The 21,813-nt window shown below is 42.1% G+C and overlaps 1 protein-coding gene across 10 annotated transcripts in view; it reads left to right on the top strand.

Annotated features, from left to right (window-relative positions):
- ST7 (suppression of tumorigenicity 7) overlaps nucleotides 1–19,963 on the top strand; it is a 137,590-nt gene extending 117,627 nt beyond the window's left edge. For 5 of the 10 annotated variants that reach the window (XM_046937674.1, XM_046937681.1, XM_040691786.2 and 2 more), the window contains 5 exons: nucleotides 996–1,098; nucleotides 10,571–10,721; nucleotides 14,971–15,063; nucleotides 16,706–16,845; nucleotides 19,638–19,960. In XM_046937674.1, coding sequence (XP_046793630.1) covers nucleotides 996–1,098; nucleotides 10,571–10,721; nucleotides 14,971–15,063; nucleotides 16,706–16,845; nucleotides 19,638–19,733 — 583 coding nt within the window. In that variant the 3' untranslated portion in view covers nucleotides 19,734–19,960. Of the gene's footprint in view, nucleotides 1–301; nucleotides 439–995; nucleotides 1,099–10,570; nucleotides 10,722–14,970; nucleotides 15,064–16,705; nucleotides 16,846–19,637 lie in introns of those variants that run through there. The other 5 variants (NM_001105672.2, NM_001397449.1, XM_025147634.3 and 2 more) reach the window with 3 other exon arrangements.
- The last annotated feature ends 1,850 nt before the right edge of the window (nucleotides 19,964–21,813 follow it).

The raw sequence follows: 21,813 nt of genomic DNA, 5'->3' as shown, positions 1-21,813 counted from the left end.
CAGGGTGCTGAGCACATCTACTTTTTGCCTGTGGACTTGAGAGCACTGGCCCATTCCAAAAGTGTGCTCAGCTCTTTGTGAGATGGAGCTCAAAGATCCCAATTCTGCTCTCAGATGCCTTCACACAAATCCCAGGCAGGAGTTGTGTCTGTGCACCTGAGGGTCGAATGCCTCCCTAAAGTTGGAAAGCAAGTAGAGTGGAAAGCCATTTTCTTGAGTGACATCCTGACAGTTTTTGCTTTTAAAGTGTATGTACACATCAAGATCTAAGTAATTTTCTTTCATTCTTTTTATCCTGTAGATCGCCAGTACCTACTGCAACATCTTTCCTCCCTACACAGCGACTCCAGCTTGGGAGGGCAGGGCTAAGGTTGTCACAGCTTTCCCTGTGGTGTCTGCCTGCCAAGTACAGCTCTGGAGTTAGCCGTGGGGTGTGAGGTGAGAAAGAGATTGCATGGTCTGGTTTTTCATTCACTGGGGCAGATGATTCGCCCACAGTTTGGGCATGCTACCTTCAATGGTGCTGCGGCCAGTAGACCACCTGCTACTGCTGCTGCATCGTGCTTCCATCCCAACCTGACCCAGGGGCATTGGGTTGGGACCTCCCTCAAACCTCCCCAAACCTGTTTTTAATAGAAACCCTCCAACAATTATTTGGCATTGGGTTTTTTCACTTTTATTTTTTTTCGGCAATTTCAGCCTTGAATATGCCCCTTAGAAAAGGTACCTAGAGCAAATTTAGATTAGTGACAGAGAAAGAACTGACTATTTCAACTGACTTCTTGCCATGACTAGCTACAAACATGCTTTCCACTTCTGCTGGGATTTTCATTGTCCTTGACATAATAGATCGTTCAGTTTCCACTTACAATGGAAATTTGGAGAGCCCAGGAAATTGACTCAGTTTGCTTATATGGGCCCATGGTCTAATTCCTTTTCTGTCCTTTTCCTACCAGCATTTCTGACCCAATGTGTTTTCTTCTTTGCTCTTCTAGATTTTCTCCAGAGGCTGCCTCAAGGCGAGGGCTGAGTACTGCAGAGATGAATGCAGTAGAAGCTATTCACAGAGCAGTAGAATTTAATCCACATGTGCCAAAAGTGAGTATGGAGAAAGCACTGTTGTAACTTTAAAACTGCTGAGATCCTATCACCTATTTTATTGTATTAGATTACCAAGTGATCTAGTGGAAAGGGGAGCAAACACTGGGAGGGCAAATAAGATGACAGCATGCTTTCTTTCTTCTGATATTCAACCTGAAGTATCTTCTACTGTGGATCTTGAAACTTGACATTTTAGCTGAAGTGAGTCTTCTTTGTGACCAAGAGTTATATACTGCGTTGTAGAAGTAGATACCACCAAATGCTGTGCTGCGGAGCAGAACACATAGGGACATATTATTCTTCACACAAAAGCCATGAAAGATCTTCTAGTTTGAAATAGCATCATTTTTTGTTTTGATGACTACATAAAAGAATATATTTTTATATGCTATGCAAAGAGCTTATGTTTAGAGTTCATAGTATGCTTCAAATAAGTTGCATTAGTAATTCCTTATGTAGCACCTGTCATTAAGCTCTGAGAACACATAGCTCAGAGATGAAAATCACTGAGAACTACAGAGTTCAGTAAGAAAAGGGATTTATGTTGTAATTCCATAGATAAAATCTCTAGATATGTATCTCAGCAGTAAGAATCTTGCCTGTGGCTACTAAAGGCTAATGTATTTCATTGTTTTTCACCTGATACTCAAATTGCAGTCTGTAAGTTCATTGTAAAGGCAAACTAGAGGCAGATGTTTTCTGGCCCTTGGATCACTGAACCTCACCCAATAAAGCTCATTTGAGCCAGTATTGCCCTGTGAAAGCAAGCAGCCTTTGCTCAAGAGCAGAAGACTGGATTATCTTAATATGGGGAACCTCTTCATTAGCTAGAGTTGAACACCAAGTCTGGTCAAGCTAAACTCTGAATTTCTCCCATGTGTACACATGTATTCGAGAAAGTGTTTTTCTCATGCACTTCAGGAATTAAGTATTTTCTCTGTAACATGTATCTGTTATGCCATCCACTAAATAGCATAGTTTAGCTATCAGAAAGTTAGGCTGCTTAATAAAGTCACCTAGATGTTCTCTACAGACCATGGCAAGAAGGAACTGTGTTAGACATCTCTAGATAGACTTTCCCTCCAAGGTGCCTGTTTCTGCTCTATGAAAAGAGCAACTATTTTCCAGTAAGATCCTGATCTTCAAACAGCAAGATTTATGTGAGTTCCCTTGTATTATTAGCTGATCTTTTACTTTTGTGCCAAGCTATACAATGAAAACATTGAAGTTTGGTCCCAAGATCATTGCTCCTGTGGAACTCTTCAACTTCTTCCATCCCTATGGTTCTTGCACCAACATAGCCATTAATATTCTCTTCTACTTGTTCATCTGTTTAGCTCTCTATTCTAATCTTGTTCTGCATGATACTTTTAAAATGCTGTACTGAAGCCCAGTTAGAGAGTTATATCCTTGTTGTCTAAAAAAACAGGTATCTTGCCAAGCAGATATACCAGTTTTGCTTGTCATGAGCTCTCTTGGTGAGCCTGTTCTGTTTTCTGTACTCACCTCCTTGCTTTTGATCTTTTTTTTTTTCCTTCAAAGTCTGTTTTATTGCGTACTCATTGTTTCCCTCCATTAAATAAGTGGTACTCCATTTATTATTCTCATTACTGGATCACTTGATTCTGAATGGGGATCTTTGTTTTAAGTTTGTAATGCAAATCTGGCAGTTACCAGGGCCAATTCTTACACTGCTCAGGAATGGAGATTACTGGCTGCAATGGTTTCCACTTCTTTATATCCATCCTGCTGTCGTCCCCATGCTCAACATTACTGTGAAACTGAGTCATGTCTTTACATACTACTTTTTTGCTTGTTCTTTTTCTGTTTATACTTGAGCATTCTTTTCTTTGGCTTGGTTTCCATTGCAAAATCTACTTTACTGTAAGTTGTGGCAGCTACTCCATTATCTCTGCACTTCCACCCCTCTAACATGCTGCTGTGCTTGCAGATCAGTGTTTCACTCTGCTCGTGGCCTTTGTCTCACCTACCAACTCCTGGCTAGGTGGCTTCAATAAAGGACTGAAACTCTATTTCTGACAAGTATCCCCACACGTAAAATACAAACTGCATGTTATTCTCTGTATTTCTAATGTAATGAAATTCTAGTCCTCATTTAAGTCCTCAGTCTAGTTCACATTGTTAATTGGTTCCTTCTCTTTGAATTTCAAAGTCAGTCAGTTACTTGGAAATTAAAAACCTTTGTGAAAAGTATAAATTACCAGGATAATGAGGTAGTAATGGCAGCAGAGTATGGGCTTTTTTAGTTCATATTTTGACATTAAAACAGTGTATACCATTACAGACTAATATACAACACTGCTGATTTCACACTCATATTCTCTTTGCTATTATAACTCATATTAACACTCATATTTTCTTTGCTTATAGCTAAAGGCTATTAAGGTGTCAATAACATCTGTATATGTCAATAATATACACGTGATTATAATTTTATGCCAAGTATGGATGCTACACCTCAATTTCCACTCAATTATGGTTGAAGTCACATCCATTTTGTTCTTAATGAAATGGAGATAAGTTTTATAGAGCATCATCACAGAAAATTGTAGCAGTGCTACAAAACTAATATGTCTTCAAAAGCTTCTTTAGGATTTAAACACTAATGAGTCTCTTGTTCAGGTTGAGGAATAAATAAGTAATAAAACTGACATTCTATTTAATGCATTTGCAAAGATCTCAGCAGAATCTTTGAAAGAGGCTACATGATTACGTAGAAAAAATGTAAATGTTTCAGTATATTTATGGTCTCAAAAGGAAATTTTACCATTTTCAGTGCAAATCATTAAAATTTAGAATTATCATGTAGAAAAAGATGGTTATTGGATATGTATCTTCGAGACGTTTAACTGGAAATAGCAGGCTTCTGCTGATGAGATGATGACACAAGGAGAGAGCGGGGAACATAGTCGGAATGTGCTGAGAGATGTTGCTATCCATAGCAACAAAGGGAGACCAGGTCTTCCACCGGCCTCTTACATGTTTGTGTCAAACCACCATTGGACTCCTACAGTGCTGCTGATTTTCCATAGGAGATACACGTCCAGACTCCAGTCCGTTTTTCCATAACGATACTGCAGAGGTCAGATTTAGTTTTTACACTTTTTTTCAAGTGTACTTTGAAGATATAGGAACTCTTTGAGAAGAAAAGAGTTTGAAAGTCCCAGATTCTCATCTTTAAATGGAGATAAGAAACCTTGCAAAACCACCCATCTTCTGTGTAGGGGCCAGTGTGTGCACAAGCCTTTCTTTAGCCCTCCTTCCAGCAATTAATATCCTTCTGGCACGGGGCTCTTCCTTTTTTTTTTTTAAGTAAGTTTTGATGACAGTTTAATTCCCAGAGATCAGTCCATTAAGCCTCAGCTACAGCTAATAAATTGCCATTGTTTTTGAATTAGGCTGGAGTCAAGATGTGAGACATGGAGGTACTAGGTTTTTTAGTGAACCACGGCACTACAGAGCTCAGTGCAATTTACCACATGTATCCAGGGAGCTGGGCAGCTGACCTGGCTGACCTGATGCAAGATACTGCCTGTGTCTCTGGAGGTTGTCTTGTTTATGCTGCTGAAACAACTCAGCTGTGGCAAAATGCAGTTTTATTCCCGGGCAGATGTTAACTTCTTTGTTAAAAGTAAGCAGTTAACCAAGAATAATATTTCCAGGATTCTTTTTAGTCGAAGAAAAGCGTACTGATAGCCAGTATAAGTCAGCAGTAGAGCAGGAAAGATAGCAAAGCAGAGAGCTTTGATTTCCACTAAGAGAAGAATCATTCCAAATTGTGTTGCTTACTTGTGATCACTAGTCTGATACCCATCCATCTCTGTCTTAAGAGAGATTCTGCAGTCTGGTATACCTTTGCTTTAGTACAGCATCATGTATGGCAGAGTGTTGGCCCCAGGGAAATGTGCTGACTGTGTCTGACAACGTGCTGCTCAAAAAATCAAGAATAAAACAAAAAGTGGTTTTAGTGCCACAGCTGGGGTATGATTGTCATTCCAGAGGGTTTTGTACAGAAATAAGAGGGTAGTACATCTTAAGTCGTGGCAGTCCATAGTCTGTGGGGTGTGCGAAAAAGTCTGCATGTATGCACAGAAGACTTCATCAGCATTATTTATATGTTGTGCTTGGATCTTCCCCACTTATTTGTAATGCAGCAGTCCAAGTTAATGCTGATAAAACACAACAGCTGTTTATGAGATGTTTCTCAATTCTGGAACACCCTTTCTGAATTGATTTGCAAGGCTCCCTTCTCTCAAGCTCATCTTGATAAACTCCCCTCACACCCCCCAACCAAAAAATAGCCTTTGGTGTCACTGGTAGGAACTTTTGAATTTAGTAAAGTCAGAGGGGAGAGAAAACAAATGTTGGTTCATATATATGATTGTTAAAATCGAGACAAAACTGTGCCCTGCACACAGTTGTGTGGGGTGGCCATGTAAGCCAGGGCCTGAATTTGAAGATTCAGACGGCCTCAGTGTTACTGTTAGTTAAAGAAATGCCAGTTCTGTGTACAGACTGTTTTGTAAAAAGAATATAACCAGCCGTTAACTTAAACACTTGTAACGATTTACCTGTTCTCCCTTTCATTCTTTATTATTTATTTCTTACCTTCTTCATTTTATTTTTAATGAGGACTGTGTGTCTTTGAATGCTCCGTGGTTTCTAGTAAGTTGTAGTTGCTAATAGAAACAAATAATGAAAACAAATTTATTTAGCAGATGGGAAAGGAATCCACTCTACACACCCCATGATATTACAGAGAAACTATTCCAGATATGTTTAAAGAGGGGTTTTAACTGTTCATTGAGACAGTGATTTGTTTTCGTATCTCCAGTAAAAAGGCCAGTCTTGTTAATTACCATCAATCCAATGCAAACTTGTTATGTGACCTACAGTTGGCTTCTCTGGGCATGTAGAATCCAGTATTTCTGAGCTGCATGAAGCTTGTGCTGTTCATCCCACTGGGAAGAAGAGAGTTCCTGTTCAAACAATGTTAAATTCTCATGTTCTGGCCTGGAGGGATGCTGCCACAGGTGCAGGAGTGACTATTGCCTATTTACAGCCTGAGCTGTAATTTCAGAGGCAAGATGCAGAACTGAGGAAAAACCTTCCTGAGATAGATTGATTTATTTTATAGAGGTTTATTTTATAAAGGGGCGCTGAAGTAGCTTATTAATTTGGAATGTTAAAAGCAGTCCCAGCAGAGAAGTAGTGAGAGAGCAGTCAATATTATGAAACAAACAATGTGTATTCAATCAATTCAAGTAAGAAAATATGAACTCCACCTTATTGCCCTTCACATACACAAGAAAGTGCTAACACAGTGCTATCACAGTGTTTGTACCTATAGGCATTATAACATTAAATTAGTTGCCATTGTCATCCTCCAAGTGCTCATTAAAAGGTATATTCCCACTTGTGTCCAGAGTGGCTATAGCTGAACACTTTGGTTCATGTTGTTTCTTTTACAGTGTCAAGTAACCAGCCCAGAAGCTACATGAAAAATACCGTTCCCCTTTTAACTAACTCCTGACAGCTTTTTGACAGGAGAGGTTTGGAGTGGGAAGAGAAAGTACAGAAAAAAAACAAAGAAGACAATCACAAAATTAGCACAGTGCAGTGAAGGAGGGCTGGGTGACATCTGATGGTGACAGAAATAGTTGGGCACCACAAGCATTCACTCACAGCTTGGTTAAGGCTAGGTTGTTCTGGCTTTTATTGATTGTTTTCTCTAAGCTGATTCCTTTTTTAAAGGAAAATGATAACTCTGTAATGATGGTAGTGTGTATTATTTCCTGTTCTAATTAAGTTTCTTCCTTTGTCACTTAAAAACAAGTGCAGATGGAGATGTGCTGGGCTTGCCATCTCCGTTCCCTTTGTGCTGAGAGCTCCTTGCAAAGTTTCTCACTTAGCCTATTGCTTGATGCTTCCTCTGCACCGGAACCACCCTTGGGTTCAGAGCCATGTCAGGACAACAGAAGTTTCCTGTCTTCCCTGTGTACTCAAAGTATTGAAGAGGTCATGACATTTTATTGCTTTAAATGTAAAGGTCATGGTTGTGTTCACAAGCCAGTATATCAGCAGTTACAGCTCTGGGGAATCTATCCAGAGTGTTGGTTGTTTCCGTGTAAAGCCCAGTGGAGTTCATACTGCTATGGCTTTTACTTGTATGTTGGGTTCCTATACCTATCTTAGCCCTACAAAAGCAAGTCTGTGCTCTGGACAGAGCCTTCAGAGATGCACTGTAAAATGCCAGTTTACTGTTGAAAGGGCTCTCAGTGCCCTCAAATTCTCCTTGGAAACACAGCAACACAGGAATAGATGACATATGCTAGAATGTAAAATGAATTCATTTTCGTGGACAGTCGTATGTCTCCTTCTTAATGATCAAGCTCAGTCTTCAGCTAGGTACCATTTTGGTACCTATTACTGCTATTTAGGTAGGTTAAACAAATAAAGGCTTCCGAGTGTCCTTTCATAAAGTAGGCTTGCCATGTCTTTGCTTTCCTGTATTCCATACTTGCAGAATTTGACCTTTATGATTCTGACAGTGCCTGATGAGAACTGTGCAGTGTTCTAGATGAGGTCTCTCTGGGTCTGTGTGCAATTAGCATTCTTGCTGGCAATATTTCCAGAGTAAATTAGTTGATAGCTTATATGCCCAGAAGGTGAGTCTGACCTTTGTGCATAGAACAAAAACTATTACAAGGGCTGAATGAGACTTCAGCCATCCATCAATTCTGTGTGAGCCTTCGTGAACATCACCGGATCAGATGATGGACTTCTTGTTTGGGAAAGTAGCTGTGGTGGAGTAATGAGGGAGGAGTTTTTCCCATTTTTGACCTAAGGAACTTTTAAAAATAGTTTTGCTGTTCTAAAAGTGAAAAAAAAATGAAGACTAAAAAGTAGTTGTATATATCAGTACAACTGAGTGAGCTCTAAGAGTGATGTGCAAGTGTCAAGGTGCATCCTAATACCAGATAATTCCACGTGATGGTTTTTAATCACTAATAACAAGCAATGTGTTACAACGAAAAGCTGCATGTTTTCATTAACACTCCTCGAGGTAGGACATTCATTCCTGCTTTTTCCTTCAAATAGTTTCATGGATTTTATGTTGTTTTCCTTCCCTTTGACTGAAATATTTAAATATTGAAAACTTCTCATTTACTCCTGCAAGAAAATACAGAATTGAGAGTTCTGTTCTAAATTAATAGAACAGGTATCAGTTCTGCAGCCATATTCCATTCTGCTCAACAGGTAGCACACGGGATTTTGAAAGGGTGGCAAAGTCATATAGGCAGCAAATAAGAAAATTTTCTGTGTATCTGTAAGCTTGGCAGCTCCCTTCATCATGTCAGATCTTTATTCCATTCTTTCTGCCACTGTTAATCCCTTCTTATACTGCCCTGCCTACTGAATTGCAGCTTCTTCCCCTAATCTGTTCTACACATCTCCCAGTTTTTTCTGGAAGGCTTTATAGAAAGTCCAGGTATCACACATGTTACTCCCACTGCTAAGTTAGTTTGCCCTCCTTTAAATAATTACCTGCTTCAGAAATGTGTGATTTTTCTTTCCTCTTTGAATCACTTACCTGTTTCCCGATGTTGTCAGTTAGTTCTCTGCTTTGATCTTGTTCCCTTCAGATCCTTAACCTGCTTCTCCAGCTCCTTCCTGGCTTCTGGCAAAGAGGTGTCTAGCTTTAGGATGCCCTCCATGACATCACACCAACTTGATTCTCAGCCCCCTCTGACCTTTCCTCTTCCTTTCTTCAGGGATGGTTTTGAATTCTCATTTCTTCCCTTTCTCCTTTTCTCCCCTTTCACACATCACGGAGCCAGTGTGCAAGGATGCCCTGGAGTCTCCCATTCACAAATGCCAGTATCTGACAGAAGCTGTGAAAAGGTTACCGTCACCTCTGTGTGCCAAGTTGCCGTCCAGCCTGCGCTCAGTTCTTGGCAGCCCTTCGATTCTGCAGCCCTCGTTCTTCCCATGCAAGGCAGAGACCAACGTGTAGACACAAAGACCTCTCCAAAGTAGAGGGGCCGCATGCTTATTCTCTTTTTGCTGGTGATTGTCTGTTACCTTTTCTTTCATACCGTCTTTAATTTTGCCAATCCCTATCTAAAATCTGCAACTTTTTTCACATCTTAAACTCCATTTTTCTACTCCAAAACAGCCAGCCTGTCAGTAAATATGGTAGATTTTTTTTCCAGAAGTGCTGCAGCCTTATATCTTTATCCTAATGGCTGAAGGAGCCATCTCATTTCCCTCCTTTCTCTGAAATCCTCCTTTCTATCACTGTCAGTCTCTTGTAATTCATCCCAACTCCATGTCAGGGTCTGTCCGTGTGGTGTGTGACCCACCTGCTACTTGTTGCCTCTTCTATTAAATAGCCTATTGGGCAGAATGTTTGCTTTAGGGAGTCCTGGAAGAGAACGACAGTTTACCTTATATGCTGGAGAAAAATTACTGCAAAGGTGAGAAATAATCTACTTCATAGAGGAGAACTGACAGACAGTGATTGATTAAGCAGCCTCTGATTTCTGTCTTGTCATCCTTTCCTCTCTCAAGCATGCCAAAGCAAGATGTGTCTGTTCCCCTCTGTTCTGTTTCCCCTCCCCTAGCAGGAAGGAAGGAACACCAGCAGTGAGGTGACTTCTGACCTGGCAGCAGTCTGACTGGTGGGCCAGGGAAGGAGGAAAGTCACCTGCTTGAAGAACATTCAGGAGCTCTGTCTTCTCCTGTGACGTGAATCCTGCATGTACTTCATTCACCTGCTGTTTTAGGGGATCCTGTAATGGGGAGAATTGTTTGTGGGTTTGGTCACTGGTGCTTTTCATTTTCGTGTTTTCAGTATTTTGGTTAGCAAACTTAAACATCGAGGACTGGTGTATTTTTTGTCCTAGAAATCTGATATTTGTTACATTATGTAAATGGTGTTACTTTATGAATCACTGGTAGCCCTGCTGACCTCGTGCACTTGCAGGCCTGGTAACCTGTTGATGGCAATGCAGTAAAGCAGCCTGTGTGCAAAGTACCACCTGTTTCCTTATAGAAGGGCAAGGTGCATCAAACTGCTTAATGTCTTCTTCATTTTATTATAAATGCTTCTAATTTAAAAAGCTCTTGTAATTAGAGGCTCTTTTCTGCTTTGAGCCTATTTTTTTTCTGCCCCTTTGATAAGAGAGACATTTCATTTTGAAATTCTCCACAGTCCTCCTACTCCAGCTGAAGAGTACAACATGAACCATCTGTCAGCATATCGTAGTCTTTGGCAATAATTCAGTAATTATCTTCTAGTGCAGTTGGTGATGTTACACATCTGATGAAGCGCTTATGAAATGAAGTACTTCAGGGAAATAGACCTTTCAGTGCGCGCTGTAGAATTGCAGGCAGCTTTTTTATTACTTCTGAAATAATTGTACTCTGCTTTTTTTTATTGCAGTACCTCCTAGAAATGAAAAGCTTAATTCTGCCCCCTGAACATATTCTGAAGAGAGGGGACAGTGAAGCAATAGCATATGCTTTCTTTCATCTTCAACACTGGAAAAGGGTAGAGGGAGCATTGAATCTCTTACACTGTACATGGGAAGGCAGTAAGTAATTCTTTTTCTTACAAAGAGGCTAATCAATTATTTTGATTGAATGTCATGAGAAAATAAAAGCATTTTGTAAAGTACAGAATGGGGAAGTTTTGGAGGTCGGTTATATTTCACTAACACTGAAATATTTGAAATTCAATCAGAAAATACACTCCTCGTTTAATGGGAAAAAATACTCTGAAGTCTTGGATTCTGTTTTCTGTGTAACACCAAACAAAATTTCCCATCTTCTTTGTGACATATTTTCTTACTCATCAATAAGGGCTTAATAACTTACCTTCCTCATTCTGGAGTTGCAGAAATTTGTTTGTCGTTAATTGAAGGCTTTGATTTTGGGAAATTATGGACATGCCTTACAAGCAAATAAAGATTAATGTATAGTATAAAACAAGATGGTATTTTCTGATTTCTTTTTTCATTAAATAGAGTGAGTCCAGTGGAGGACGACCAGAATGTGTGGGAAGCTGATATAGGAAAGACAGTGGGGGAGCTGTTTTTAGCCAGCTTGGAAGAGACTCCAGTAGTTGAAGTGGGCTCTAGCTGCTCTCTTTAACCACCTGATAGGGATAGCATGGAAGTCAGAGTCAAAGTCTTCTCAGAAGGGCTCAAAGGAAAGACAGGAGGTGGTAGACAAGAGTTTCGGCACAAGAAATTCCGTCTAGACATGAGAAAAATATTTGTAGAATGAAAGTGATGGTGGATTGGAACAAGTTGCACATAGGTGGTGGGATATCCATCTCTGGAGATACTCAGAGCTCAGCTGGACATTGCTGAGAGCAACCAGATCAGCTTTAGAAGATCACCATGCTTTGAGTAGGAGGTCAGATCTAATCCTGTGTTTTAGACATGTTCTTTTCAGGTTCCAGGGAATTAAAAGCTACTATTTAGAATCAGCCTCTGTGGGCTTTTGTAATGCTGACTGTTTGTTCCCTAATCCAATTCATTTGTTTCTGCTGTGTTTTCTGCTGCTTGCTTTCAGCCTCTTCATACGTTACTACACAACTGTTTTTTCCTTCCTCCATTTGCTGTTCTCATTTAAGTTTCTTAGAAAAGATAGTTCGTCACCACGATAATTCCCACTGAAAGGAAGTTGCCACTTGAAACACAACTTAAACGTTGTCATAGCTTCCTTCCCAGTGCTTTTTTTTTTCACTAGCTGTCCTTCCGTAGTATTTCTTCTTTTCCAGATGCTTACAGAAATCCTGTAGCCCAAGACCTTGTTATGCCATCATTATGGAGCAGTATTTTAGAGGGAATCCTGAATAGAATCATAGAATCATAGAACTGCTCAGGTTGGAAAAGACCTTGAAGATCATCAAGTCCAAGCACAACCCAGCCCTACTACCCTAACTCTAACAGCCCTCCGCTAAATCATGTCTCTGAGCACCACATCCAAGTGGTTTTTAAACACATCCAGGGATGGTGACTCAACCACCTCCCTGGGGAGCCTATTCCAGTGCTTAACAACCCTTTCTGTAAGGAGGCTTTTCATGATATCCAACTTAAACTTACCCTGGCACAACTTGAGGCCATTTCCCCTCATCCTGTCACCTGTCAGCAGTGAGAAGAGACCAACCCCGCTCTCGCGGTAAGCACCTTGCAGATATTGGAAGAGAGCAATAAGGTCTCCCCTCAGCCTCCTCTTCCCCAGACTAAACAGCCCCACTTCCCTCAGTCTCTCCCCGCAGGGCATATTCTCCAAGCCCTTCACAAGCCTTGTTGCCCTTCTTTGGACCTGCACCAGCACCTCAATGTCCTTTCTGAACTGAAGTACCCCAGCTGAACACTCAAGGTGAAGCCTCACCAGTGTCGAGTACAGGGGCAGGATTACTTCCCTAGTGCTGCTCACCACACCATTCCTGATACAAGCCAGGATGCCATTGGCCTTTTTGGCCAACTGGGCACACTGCTTCCCCGTGCTGGTGGGAACAGACCTTTGTTAAACTGAGGAGTGCCTAAGGGGTAGCTTATGGGAGCAGCTTTTGGCACTGGAGGCTGGTTACACTGCAGTCATCCTGCCGAGTATGAGCTCTCATCATCTGTGCCTGAAGGCCTTCCATCAAACTACCCAAACTGATTCCTCTCTTCATTGCCTCCACAGCAATCCAGCAATCTGAATTTGTAATTCGTTATGAAATATTTGTCTATTAATTAGCCTGCAAGATGTGAATTACCGTTATTGCATAACCTGTAAAGAAAAATCCCTAATTCCTTTTGCACAGTGATTTCAGTGAGAGAAGTCCTCAAGATTGTTTTGCAGATTTCCCTCATGCATGAAGATGGCCATGGATTTAAAGTTTTCACTCGGATTTAATCAAATAATTATAACTTTTGGTTCATATCTTAGTAGGAGTAATATTCTTCAAGGATGTACTAAGCTATTTATGTCACTCTTGTGTCCTTTCCTTGATAAAGACTTCCTTATCATCTCTGTCTGATTTTAAGCTAAATCCAGTGGAAACCTGACAGAGGAAATGAATTTAATTAAGCACGTTTGTACCAACAGCCTGCCGTATATGGTCAGTTGCCATCACATTCTTTCTAGGTGTTCATGTGTTTGTCGTGTCTTTAAATTGAGCTGTTCTGACAGTACCCACCAGTCTCACTTCAGCAGCTTGTATGTAGGAAGTTAATGCCCATATGTATGTACTCTTCAGTTCTAACCTTGTAGAAATCAGGTAGAACTAAGTGCTGTCTTTGAGCCAATCAGTCACTTACGGGTATGTTATGAGTGCTGCTAAGGTGACCCCTATGGGAGGTCAGTCCTAATTAAGGCAGCCTCTATCAAGGTCCTGTTTTAACAGTAAAGAAATTCATGCTACATGGCACGGAGAGGTTGTAGGATCGTTCAAAGAGTCTCATAATTCAGCAGTATTTTGCACCTCCTCATGTTAAAAAGACAACATTATTGGGTTAGGTAGTTTTATTTCACACGAGCAATTAGAAACGTGAGTCTTTCATTGACAGAGAGCCAAGGAACAGCGTGTCTTTTATTTTCTATCTCAGTTTAAGAAGTTTCTGACAACAGGGAAAGATTTATTAAGATCTATCTCAATAGTCTCCCACAGAGCAGCGACTGATGTTGATTTGAGTCATACACCTGTAGTACAGATTGGCTCCAATCCAGTACTGAAATTGGAAGCATAATGTTTTTATTCTTAAGCAGTATTCAGTTGTATTCAAATACAAGAAGACCACGTGCCTGCTGGAGCTGCACCGGCGTATTGTAATTGTGCTCTGAGGATTTTGGCCTTCTTTCCTCCTGCTTTAAAAACAGTTAGCAAAAATAAACACGGGTAGAACTGCCCCAAAATGATGGCTGGTGTTATTTCAGATGCCACGTGCACAACCGAAAACATTGGGGTTTTATGTATTTTAAACCAATTCTTCTGTTGTCTTGTGAGATAATGAAATATTACCACGTTGGGGTTGCTGTAGCTCGTATCTAAACTGTGCAGTGCTTTTAGGACATTTGCTGAGGAAAATGTTGCTGCAGTGACTGACGTTCATAGGAATAGTGAGAAAAACGCATCGATGACATTTTAAGAGTGCGAATTATATATCGGATGATGGAAAGGGATGCACTGATTGCAGAGCTGTAATTCAGTCAGGCGTATGGACGTTTCCATGAACTACACGAGCATCACTCAGATGGCCCATGACATCATCACAGGCCAGGCTGAGTAATCCCTTTCCCTCCCTCGCTGTTATTATTTTCAATTTTAAAAGTTTATAAGATTAAGTATTATTTTGTCCGTGACCTGAAGATTTATATCAGAAACCTGCCCTTATCTGGTGCATTTAAAAAGAATGCATTTGAGGAACCTGGTTTTAATAATTCCGTATTAATCTTTGATTGCCAAATACAAAATGGAAACATGACTGAGTAGGAAAGCTGTTTCTCTGGGCTTGTCTGATGGATATTAGCTGTCTTCCTTGAAAGTCTAAGACAAACTCTTTACACTTTCCTATAGGATTTTAAGTGTACTGGGCTACGATCTTGCAGACTTCTATTTCTGCACCTGTAACATGGTCTCACTTGCCAAGAGTAAAAGAGATATGTCTTCAGGATTAAAAGCTGAATGTAGATTTCTATCCTGACATTTAGCTAAGCAATATATACACTGGTTGTGACCAAATATAACATTTTTTCTGTGTTTGTTCTTCAGAAGTGTAATTACAATTAAATGTCTCTGGTGAGCACCACGCTTACAGTCATTCACACACGGTGTTTTCTTTCCAGCTTTCAGAATGATCCCCTATCCACTGGAAAAAGGACATCTTTTCTACCCTTACCCTATTTGTACAGAAACTGCAGATAGAGAACTACTACCGTGTACGTTCAACTTTGCTCTTCTTACCATTGCCACCAAGGAATCGTTTACCTGAATCTTGCGCTACTGATGGATGTTTTTCACATGGGGTATACGGGAGTAGATGGGTGACAGCAAACCTCTGGAGCTCACACAGTTGTTTAAAGGGCAGTTTCAAGCCATCATTCATAACGATCAGCATCTTTACTGTTGTCAGTGGTGTAGAGATAGGGAGTGAGATCACTGAGGAGATAATAAATCTGTTAGATCTCGCTACTTCTCTCTTGCCAAGACGGTAGAAAATATATCTGATCCTTTACCCAGGAAACACCACATCAGACCAAGAGCACGGCCGCACAGCAGTGTTAGCCTTGTGCAGACATATCAGCTACTTACATTCCAAGGCAAGATCAAACCTGCCTGAGGACAGCCGATCGTTAGCACAGCTGTTACTCTGACACCTTATTTTGACATCTTCTGAAAAGCAATCCGAAATAACAAGAGAGGATTCTCTGTGTGTAATGATGTGTGTGCCATTGTAAAGAGATTGAAATCACCTCAATCATTTATCATATACATTTATGGTTTGTATTAGCAAAGTGCCAGCAGAGTTCCAAGTGCTTGGCAAGACATGGCTATAAAGACAGGCCCAGCCCTCGGCAAGTGTTTCAGAGCAAGCTAATGGGACTGTCTGCAGCACATGCAGTGAAGCACAGGAATGCAGAGGAAGAGCTGAAGCAGTCACTCTCGCAAACAGTTACACTTCATTCCCACATGTTTTCTCACTGAAGTCAGTGGGACTTTGTGTGAGCACACATGGGACACGCACAAGGGCAGAGGGGATAACTACGAGCTGATCCAGGGAAGGAGATTCCTCACTCACCTTCTCTGCTGGGATGAATCAATACAGAGAAAGCTTCTTCTAACAAAAACTAAAGGTCTGCTTCTGCCGTGAGCGCCAATTTTGAGGGCATTTGCACTCTTTGTCAGTCATAACCTCTCTGCTTTGGGCTAAAAAACGCGTTGCCACTTTTAATGAGCCTATCTGAGTAAAGGCAAGGTGAGAGGAGCAGGGCTGAAATCCGCCCATTCCGAGGCTCTCCTTCCCAGTTCATTCTCACTGATACTACGCAGAAACGCTTGGCAACCAACAGCGCCTCCCCACCCAATTATAATCACCCCAATTATAACAACACCTCTTAGAGTGTTTTTCCTGCTTTACTCAGAGGGACACTGAGCAGGGGAGGGTGGAGCGTCAGGAGATTTGGGAACAGCAGAGTCATGCAGAATAGCTCAGCACTCTTTCTAGTTGCAAAACTCATTTTTCTTTTCAAATTCTAGAAGTGAGGGGCTCTGAGCAGTGCACACGGAGTGTTTTGCTCTTGCAGTACAGGAAATGTGTTTCACTGCTGAATGGTTGGTTTTCAGCAGGGAAGGGTGTAACATACTGTGGCAGACGCAGACCTGTTAAAGAGGTTCCACATACCTGTCCACAGCCTTTAATTGCGTGTAATTAAAAGGAGAGTGAGAAACTGAGATCTAATAGGCTATCCTAATTAAAACATCAGTCACATAACGTTAGCCATGATTGTGGCTGTTGAAACCAGGTAGGAATGCAGTTTGGCTTTTTTACATACAGTGCTTTCTTCCTTCTTTTTCCTGCAGCATTTCATGAAGTTTCAGTTTACCCCAAGAAAGAGCTTCCCTTCTTCATCCTCTTCACTGCTGGCCTATGTTCTTTCACAGCCATGCTGGCTCTCCTGACACATCAGTTCCCAGAGCTTATGGGGGTCTTCGCAAAAGCGGTGAGTATTCTCTGCTGCTCCTCTCTTCTGGTAAATAAAGGCACAGATGCAGGAAAAGCTGCAGCCAGTATTGCTGAGTATTGAACAGCTGCGTGTTCGGTAGTGGAAATAAAACATCGTGAATGTCTGAGCAGGGGGACACAGAGCAACAGTTCAGGGGACTGGCAGTAAAGCACACTGCTGTCTTTCTTCTTTGGTTTACCTGGTTCTTGGCTTAGGTTGGATTGCACGTGATTTTCCAAAAGGGTCTCGGTTAGAGGAAGTAATATCTGTTGTTTCTTACATAATGCAATAAATCAACATTCTGGTTTGCAGAACTCCTCTTTCGTGTAGAGGTGCCGTGCTTTCCAGTGCAATAGAAACTCATCATATAAGCAGAAACGCAGCGTGTTGGTAATGAGGGGGAATTTGCATTCTTCCCCCAAACTGCCATGAAAAAAGCCATGCCAGTATTTCCTTCGTAACTTTTCTTAACTCCATCCAAGGAACTGTGTGCTAATTCTGCTTTTATAATCCACCAAGGATTAATAAGAGTTGGAGACTGAGGGGGAAAGGCCATGAATAGTGCTAAAGCATGCTTTTCTCACTGCAAAGCCAAGGCCATCATTGCCCTGGTAGGATATTCTAGGATATGAAAAGAACATCAGTTTTTTGAGAAGTTGCTGTATGATCAAAACAGTGTCTCCTCCTTCAACACGTACTGATTATCCTCTGTAATAATATATTTTCTCAACCATATTTGTACCTGATGTGGGTCTCGTGTCTCTGGTGCTTTTGATTTTGTAGTTAGGGGTCGAAACATGATTACTTTCTCCTGTTCCTTACGTGTGCACGTATGTATGCATTTGGTGGACAGTAAGTATGTAAATTCAGGCATATGTTCTTAAACTTCTTTGGTGTTTCTTTTTTTTCCCTCCTTGAGTCTTTGCAAGGCGTGACCCATGTCTGGGGGCTCTTTCCATGTAATCTTCAGTTTTCTGAGGTTGGCAGTCAATGGCCTGTTGCAGTTGTCCCTCTACTTTTCAGCCCTGTGTCCTGAACCAAGGGGCGTCTGTCAAGCAGGCAGCGTGATGAGGTTTTGTACTGCATGTGCCTACAACAGGCAGTGAGTTACTGGAACTGACAAAACTTGGCAGTGTGTTTGTGTGAGCTCAACTCACCTGCCTGTGGTTGCTGAGTGCAACCAGACACAGAGAAGTAACACTGGTGCTGTGCTTAGCTATTGTTTCTGAGTTGTGTGGAGCCTGCGGGCTCCAAGGCCTTTTCAGGGGTAGAGTCAGACTAGGAGAGACTCATCCTTTGTGTAAGAACAGCCACTGGTGTTAACAGAACAGATACCACAAGACTCTGTATGTGACTGTTAAGCTCTGCCTGTCAGAGCATATAAAGCTTCTAACTACTGACATAAGCACAGACAGGATCAAAATGTGGGCTGCGTTGTGTGCATAAGATCACTAGATTACTCAAGATCTCTGAGCCTGTGTGGACACAGTTGGTATGTCAGCTAGCAGCTGTAGTGACTGCATTTAGGTGGATCTCCATCCTCTTAAATCACCACAAACAGCAGATTAGCTTTTCTTTTACATAGGAAGAGCGTGTGACATTTACTCAGTGACTCACAAAAAGACTTTAATTCGCAAGGGCTCATAGTGCTGTCTGCTCTGGGAAGAGCAGCTCAGGTACATGAGATTGCAGAAAGTCGTGGCAGATATCTCTTTGAAGTGCAGCTGTATCCGAACGGAATAGCAGGAGTTTGCCAGCTGTAGCTCTTCCCTTTCGGTTTTAGAGAAGGTAGTTCCATAAGTAACTGGTTTTCCAACTAACTAAAAGATGACATGCTGGCTGTTGCTGTGGTTATGAGCACTGAGGTACCCATCCAGGATGCTTGGTACTCATTGCTATGTGGTATGTTACAAACAGAATTAAACTGTGTTTTAGTAGGTCAAAATTATTCTTTCTCTTACGCTGGCCAATCTCAAAAGCATTTCACAGAAGTAATGTCATCACCACACTCCGGGCTTATTTAACTGCAAATTGGTATTTCCTGTATTTCACAGTCACCAGTTCTGGTGACTGAGTGCTGGCAGCTGGCATTGGCCTGTGCTCAGTCTCGAGGTGGTCAACACTGCATATTGTTTTATGCTTTCACGCACACGTAGAGCCCCAGAATAGCTGTATGTAATGTGTGCAGTTGAATTAGAATTAGTGGGAAGCACTGTCGTTGTGTATTGCCAGGAATTTGGGGAGCACTTTGACTACTTCTGTTCTGAAGTGCAGTTTGCAGTATTTTTTTCCTGTGCTAAAGTGGTCTTCAGTGACTTGATTCTGTCATGTCTGCCGTGACGTGCATCTATTGAAACTCCTTCCAACATTACTGACTGTACCACAGCAGGAGGAGGACATGGAGATAAATTCCAGTTCATGATGCCTCAGAGAACCATTTTAAACCCAAAGACACACATTTTGTCTTTGGCAGGTCATGATAAATTCTGCAGTGCTTCAGTAGGTTTGGAGTTGAGTTCTCAGTGGCTTCAGTGTGAGCGTGAGCCTGGGATGTGAGATGTGGGGGGACTTCTGTAGTTCACCACTTTGAGCTTTGTAAAACTGGGGATCTCTCTTGCCTGGCTGCAAAACCCACAAATGTGTAGATGCAGAAGGCTCAGAATTTGGCAGCAGGGCTTTATGCTTGAATTATTTAACTGTGATCACGCTTCGAGGGTTTTGGACAGCTTTGTATCGAGGAGTATTGTCTCCAGGATTTTGATCTGAATGTGTGTCTGCTTTCTTTGCAGTTTCTCAGCACCCTCTTTGCCCCTCTAAATTTCGTGATGGAGAAAGTAGAAAGCATCCTGCCCTCCAGCCTGTGGCACCAGCTGACGAGGATCTGAGGGAGCGCCCGCCGACTGACTGCCACGACATCTGCTGTGCCAACTTCTGGTTGACCACAAGAAAGCATGATAAAAAAGGGAAGCAGTTCTAAGACTGAAAAACTCTTCATGGATTGTCTGTTCTCATATAAAAAACCGTTTCGTTGTACAAAATTCATTGATGTTAGGTTCTATTATATTTTGCCTTCAGAAAAGACAAACTTAAAAATAAACTTTTGTGTATTGCAGCACCGCTGTCTTTTGGCTTCTTCTTCAAAGCTCACACCGTGCTTTGTCTGCTTAAACGTGTGTGGGGTATCTGCTTCACCACTACTCACTTAATGAGGAAGCACTTTTAACTCACAGTTTAAAGCACTGAGATATGTTTGTTTGTCAGTAAGAACACAGGTGGGCAAAGATGAAACTCCCATTGCTGGAGTTGGTATAAGAGGAGAGTGTTCCTTAAGGGGTGCATTATTTTTTGCCCTTTGATCACACATTTGCTAAACTACACAGGAGACTTTTGGCCAAGCGAGTTAAAGCAAACACTGCTGTATGCTGAGAAACATGGCAGCCCCGTGCCAGGAGAAACCAGCCATGAGAATGAGATATGGGAAGAAAGCAGAGGGCAGAGAGCCCCTTGGCAGGCTGCAAAGCAGTTTGCTGTGATGTCATAGAATCATAGAATGGCCTGGGTTGGAAAGGACCACAATGATCATTGAGTTTCAACCCCCCTGCTATGTGCAGGGCCGCCAACCACCAGACCAGGCTGCCCAGAGCCACATCCAGCCTGGCCTTGAATGCCTCCAGGGATGGGGCATCCACAACCTCCCTGGGCAACCTGTTCCAGTGCCTCACCACCCTCTGTGTGAAAAACTTCCTCCTAATATCCAACCTCAACCTCCCCCGTCTCAGTTTAAAACCATTCCCCCTTGTCCTATCACTATCCACCCTCGTAAACAGCTGCTCCCCCTCCTGTTTATATGCTCCTTTCAAGTATTGGAAGACTACAATGAGGTCTCCCCAGAGCCTTCTCTTCTCCAAGCTAAACAAGCCCAGTTCCCTCAACCTTTCCTCATAGGAGAGGTGCTCCGGCCCTCTCCTATGTCCTAAGTAGTGTGGCTTACGAGATGTGGCCTGAGGTAGCAGGAGGAGGATTGCTCATGGACAACATGTGGAAATGTGGTCTGATACAAATATTCTTGCTTTTGCATCTGAGTTGCTAAAACAGCCACGGGGAACACCCTCAAAGCGGGCACACCTGCACACCAGCAGTGGTAAAACTAAGGGCAACTCATGCACCTGTTGTGTCACAGCAGTGCTGTGGAACCAGAAGGGGCGGGCGCAGTCCGCCTCTGGTGGCTGTGCTCAGTCAGCTCTCACTGTGCTGTGGTTTTGTGTTGCTCATCCCAGCGGCCTCCAAGACCTTTTGGTGTTAATGTATATAATGCCCAACATTTCATAAGAACAAAGTGTTGTGATTAACAGTCCTAATAGTGTTTGCCTATTGCTGTCTATGTAGCTACGTACAGATGTTGATGTTCACCAGTAATTGAGGTACAGGTGTGGCCTGCTGCTGGGGGAAGAGGTAATGTGAACGATTATCTGTGTGGGAATCATTGTCTGTAACAGACTGAGAGAAAAGAATGCTTAACTCCTTGCAATGAACAATCAGAGCCTTCCCATAAACTACGGGAACTTAGAAGAACTCAAAAATATCATATATGATTATTTCTGCTCTAATATCCACCTCCATTAGCACTAAAGAGTGATGGATTTTATCTGGCACGTACCTTTGGAGCTGTAATTGTAATGGTAGGCAGCTGAGACCAGGCAGTCAGACTGGGGGGTTCTTTGCCAATGGGCAGAGGCTGCAGCCTGGGGCTCTGCTGCTGGGGAGCTCAGCACAGCTCAGGTCAGAGGGAGGTGCAGCCTGCGCTTCTGGTGACAGATGGAAGCCTCTCCCTTAGTGCAGAGAGGAGCGCTCTGACTTCTGGCCATTCTGAAATGGCAGAAGCTCCCAGGAGTGCTTTCTTTGTGGAAGAGGCAGCAGAAGTGCTTATGGCAGCGAGCAGCCCACGCGGAGACAGCAGTCATAGTG

This window comes from Gallus gallus, chromosome 1, assembly GCF_016699485.2.
Source record: "Gallus gallus isolate bGalGal1 chromosome 1, bGalGal1.mat.broiler.GRCg7b, whole genome shotgun sequence".
In the NCBI taxonomy this organism is placed as follows: Eukaryota; Metazoa; Chordata; class Aves; order Galliformes; family Phasianidae; genus Gallus; species Gallus gallus.
The sequence above is the reverse complement of the archived record's forward strand: the minus strand, read 5'-3'. Positions and strand labels throughout refer to the sequence as shown.